Consider the following 4,753-nt stretch of genomic DNA (forward strand, 5'->3'; position numbering starts at 1 on the left):
TTATATTTATATAATTTCATGCATAGGCTGTCAATGAGTTGAGTTCGGGCGAGCTCGAGCTTGAGCTTGGCTCATCGAAATTGTGACATGCGAAAATCAGTTGAGAGGAATAATGCACTCTTCATTACACAAGGCGGTGTAAACCTTCTCAACCAAGGTGTGTTTTTGTATTGACGAGCAATGCGTCAGGTAAAAACAAAAACGTGAGTTCCTAGATGAGTAATACACCAAGAGCAGATCAGGCAATACATTTGCATGGTTTACTTGGCCTATTGCATTTATAACATTATAAAGTGTTACTCGTATTCACATATAAATATGAAACATGTTTAATCAAAACACGACATGATTTTTAATGAGCTCAAATAATTTAACCCTACAACCAAAACCAACAGGATTAAAATCCCTGGCATCACATTACAAGAAAATGTGACAATATTGGTCATTCACATGGACAATTAGTGGTCAGAAACACATGCACGTGTGATCAACATGCATGAACATCCAAGCCCAAAATTCAAATCTCACACACAACATGCATGCATGCATTTCCTTGGATTAACAAAAACAAAAAAAAATTATCTCAATTTCCGATTAATTGCACCTTCTTTCTTCTCACCTTCATCAAATTAACAACAACATAATAATCGTATGGGATTTAAGAATCAGGTTTTGGGGATCTTGTTGTCTAATGGACAATCTGTTGGGTCTTCTTAGAATTAGGGTTAAAAGAGGTATAAATCTCGTCATTCGTGATTTCCGATCCAACGATCCTTATTGCATTTTGAAACTAGACGATCAGGTTATTTTTATTACTCAACATATTCGATTTGATTCGATGCATGGTGATAATTGTTTGTTTTATCATGTAGAAATTGAAGACTCGCATTATCTATAAAGACCTAAATCCCGTGTGGGATGAAGATTTGACTCTTTCAATCGAAAATCCTGATCTTCCGATTGAACTGGTAGGTAATATGATATCCTGAACGAAGATCTATCTCTATCCCTGTGTTTATGTTTATATCTTAAATTGTTCATATACACAATTTATTATTTAGATTCACAAAGGCAAGATTAAAAGAGCTTGAATTTAAAAATTAGATTGTTTAATAAATGAACCTGAGCCGAGCTAGTATTTTTAAATATATAACTCTCTTTTTATATTGAATATTATATATGTTTCTTACATAAAATATGGCAAAATAGCTATAGGGTCAAGTTATTGGGTAACAGAAATAAGAAGTGTGAGAAGCCATAAATAATTGACATGTGTCAAGTGGGGATTAAAAGAAAAAGTGTATAGAGGTAATTGTACATATTTTCTCTCTCCACATGAAAGACACATGTTAATACCCCCATCATTTTAGAACGTTTATAACTTTTTCGTATGAAATTTTTTTTTAAAAAAAAAGTTCATTATAATAACAATCGTTTTTTTATCTTTAATATGAGTATAATTTTTGTTATATAAAATTTAAACAAAAATCACGTCATTGTGTCTTTTTTCGTCATTGTGTCTTTTCGTACACCATTGTGTCTTTTCGCTTATCATTGTGTCTTTTTCGTCATTGTATTTTTTTTCGCACACCATTGTGTCTTTTCTCTTATCATTGTGTCTTTTTTCGTCATTGTGTCTTTTCACACACCATTGTGTCTTTTCGCTTATCATTGTGTCTTTTTTCGTCATTGTGTCTTTCCGCACACCATTGTGTCTTTTCGTTTATCATTGTGTCTTTTTCGTCATTGTGTTTTTCACACACCATTGTATCTTTTTCGCACACCATTGTGTCTTTTCGTTTATCATTGTGTCTTTTTCGTCATTGTGTTTTTTTGCACACCATTGTGTCTTTTCGTTTATCATTGTGTCTTTTTTCATCATTGTGTTTTTTTCGCACACCATTGTGTCTTTTCGCTTATCATTGTGTCTTTTTCGCCATTGTGTCTTTTTTCGTCATTGTTTCTTTTCGCACATCATTGTGTCTTTTCACTTATCATTATGTCTTTTTACGTCATTGTGTCTTTTCGCACACCATTGTGTCTTTAACTTGAAACGTAAAACACAATGGTGAATACGTATAACACAATGACCTAAAACGTAAAAAACAATGATGAATACGTATAACACAATGATCTAAAACGTAAGACACAATGGTGAATACGTATAACACAATGGCCTAAAACGTAAGACATAATGGTGAATATAATGACTTGAAATGTAAAACACAATGGAAGCAGCATATTATACAATGACACAATGACACAATGAACAACAAAAAAACACAATTAAAAAACCCATTTTTTTTTATTTTTATGTAACAATATGATACTCATATTAAAGATAAAAAACGCTTATTATTATGGTGAATTTTTTTTAAAAAAAATAATGTCGTATGAAAAAGTTAAGGACATTTTAAAATGATGGGGGAATTGACATGTGCCTTGCATGTGGAGAGAGAAAGTCAACAAATGTGTGTTATTACCTGCATGCCCTTTCCATCAATTTTTATTTATTAAATTAATCTCAACCATTCAAATATAAGTCAGTGGACATGATTCCTTCTCACCATTCTCGTTTTTGTTGTCCTTTGTATTTTAACTTTACCCTATATTATGAATAAAAAAAATACGATCAAAACATATATAAAAGTTATTATTCATATATATAACTTTTCTAATGAATAATAAACAAGTTGAACCCAATATAAACAAAATACTCATGAGTCGAGCTTGAGTTTTAGAAATTGAAAGCCAATCACATGCTCGAGTTCTTGTAATTAATGAGGGCCGATCTCCAGACTAGTTGGTTTGGGCCCGACTCAACTCATCTACACCCTTAGTCAAGACGTTAGTTCTTTAAGCCATTTTAACTTAATATTTCATGACACTTTGTTTAAGAAATTTGTACGAGTTGAGTCAGATTATGCTTTATTTTTAACTGGTTAAATATGTAAATTTAAAAGATTAACTATAAACAAGTTGAATATAAAATATATATTTTTCCACTAAAAAGTATTTTGAGTCAACCCAATCCAACCTGTTTCATTGTGTAAGAAAATTTACCCATTTGACCTTATTTGTTTTGACTGTTACGAAGCCCGGGCTTGTATAATTTCATTATAATCCAATGAGGCATAAGTCACCTAAAATGTATTACTGTTACTAATATATATAAAAAGAAAGTTGGCAACGTTGATATATAATTGGTCCACTTGACAATGTTTCATTGGGCCAAGGTTTATTATATAATTTTTTTTTTGCTTTCCTTTTTCTAAGTTAGATAATTATATTTCTAATTTCTTTTGTATGTTTTTTATTTATTTTATATTAGTTTCGATACAATGACGAACATGATAGAAACTGACCTAATTTGCGTAGACTTATCGCATTTTGTTTTAGTTCCAGTACCGTAACGAATAACGAAAAACCAACCGAATGCCAAGTTTTTTAGTTTCCGGTTTCGCAACGGACGTGAAAAAAACCGACCGAATTTGCATAGACTCACCACCTCAACATCAGGGATCAACAACGCTCGAGTTTTGCCAGCTGACGCCACCCCCATTTATCAATCTCAACTTTTATAACTTTTTGGTTTTAGTTCTCGTACAATAACACACGTAACCAAACCGACCGTATTCACTTCGACTTACCGCCTCAACACTTAGGACTTGTAATGCTTGGGTTTACCACCGTCCAGATTTACCAACTTGCTCGGCGCAACGCGCCGGATAAAAAACTAGTTTTCATATAATTTCACTAAATCATTAAATCAAACACGCTATTTATTATTTACTATTATTAGTTATATCATATTTGACACAAAGAAATGAAATATTTGTTAAAATGTATTGTGACAAGAGAACCTGATCTGTTTCATTGTGTAAGAAATTGTATTCATTTTATGTAGTTTAACCGGTCATAAGCAACTGAAAATGTATATTAATATAATCCCACTAAATCATTTTCTAAAAGATAAATTAGATTATTAAACAATTATATATTTTTTCTTATAAGTATACATTTCATTAAAGATAAATTAGATTATTATACAATTTTATTAGTTTTTGGTGGTAATAAAATGTTTCAAGACAATACAATCCTGCATTTTTCAAGGTGTGCCATGATATAAACGTTAGAACCGAATTTATTTAATTTGTTACTCAACTCGTGTGACCTTAGTTTAGACCAATGACATATGTGGATCCTTTTAAGACTTATACGCTTCTCATAGGTCTTTTAATTTTACCTAAGCATATGAATCATATTCTTATACGCAACATATATGTGTTGCAGGAGGTTTTTGATCATGACACGTTTAGTAGGGACGATGAAATGGGAGATGCAGATATTGACATCCAACCGTTTCTTGAGGCACATAAGATGCACCTGGACCCACATACGGTCACAAATGGCACTATTCTAAAGAAAGTTGAGCCATCCGAGTCAAATTGCCTATCGGAAGAAAGCTGTGTAACATGGAAAGATGGTATGATCTCTCAAAATATGCTTCTTAAATTGCGGAATGCTGAATCTGGGGAAATTGAACTCGAGTTGCATTGGATTGACCTACCGGGGGCCCATCACATTTAGAGGGTGTTTTAGAGTGTTCTATATGTTGGTAGGGTTAACCATCAACAACGGATCTAGAAGGGATTAGGATATTATTTTTTTTATCTTTTTTGTAATTTTTATAGTGTAAAATAAAAAAAATATCAGTAAAAATAAAATGCAAAATATTTGTAATACGTATTTT

At 31.9% G+C, this 4,753-nt stretch overlaps 1 protein-coding gene across 1 annotated transcript; it reads left to right on the plus strand.

Annotated features, from left to right (window-relative positions):
• The first annotated feature begins 519 nt into the window (after nucleotides 1-519).
• On the plus strand, nucleotides 520-4,753 carry LOC143562584 (protein C2-DOMAIN ABA-RELATED 5-like). The gene is made up of 3 exons (XM_077050345.1): nucleotides 520-802; nucleotides 873-968; nucleotides 4,294-4,753. Exons 1-3 carry the CDS (start codon nucleotides 692-694, stop codon nucleotides 4,588-4,590), a joined length of 504 nt encoding a protein of 167 aa, XP_076906460.1. The 5' UTR covers nucleotides 520-691; the 3' UTR covers nucleotides 4,591-4,753.

The sequence above is a fragment of the Bidens hawaiensis genome, unplaced genomic scaffold (genome assembly GCF_021521415.1).
Source record: "Bidens hawaiensis isolate Kalapana, Puna unplaced genomic scaffold, B.hawaiensis_p1.1 tig00021037_1, whole genome shotgun sequence".
Taxonomy (NCBI): domain Eukaryota; kingdom Viridiplantae; phylum Streptophyta; class Magnoliopsida; order Asterales; family Asteraceae; genus Bidens; species Bidens hawaiensis.

What these genes read in the sequence shown, in the direction of transcription:
- LOC143562584 (XM_077050345.1), top strand. Translation starts at nt 692, where the DNA reads ATGGACAATCTGTTGGGTCTTCTTAGAATTAGGGTTAAAAGAGGTATA. An exon ending in TTTTGAAACTAGACGATCAG is followed by an intron (nt 803 to 872) that starts GTTATTTTTATT and finishes TTTATCATGTAG; the next exon opens with AAATTGAAGACTCGCATTAT. An exon ending in CTGATCTTCCGATTGAACTG is followed by an intron (nt 969 to 4,293) that starts GTAGGTAATATG and finishes TATGTGTTGCAG; the next exon opens with GAGGTTTTTGATCATGACAC.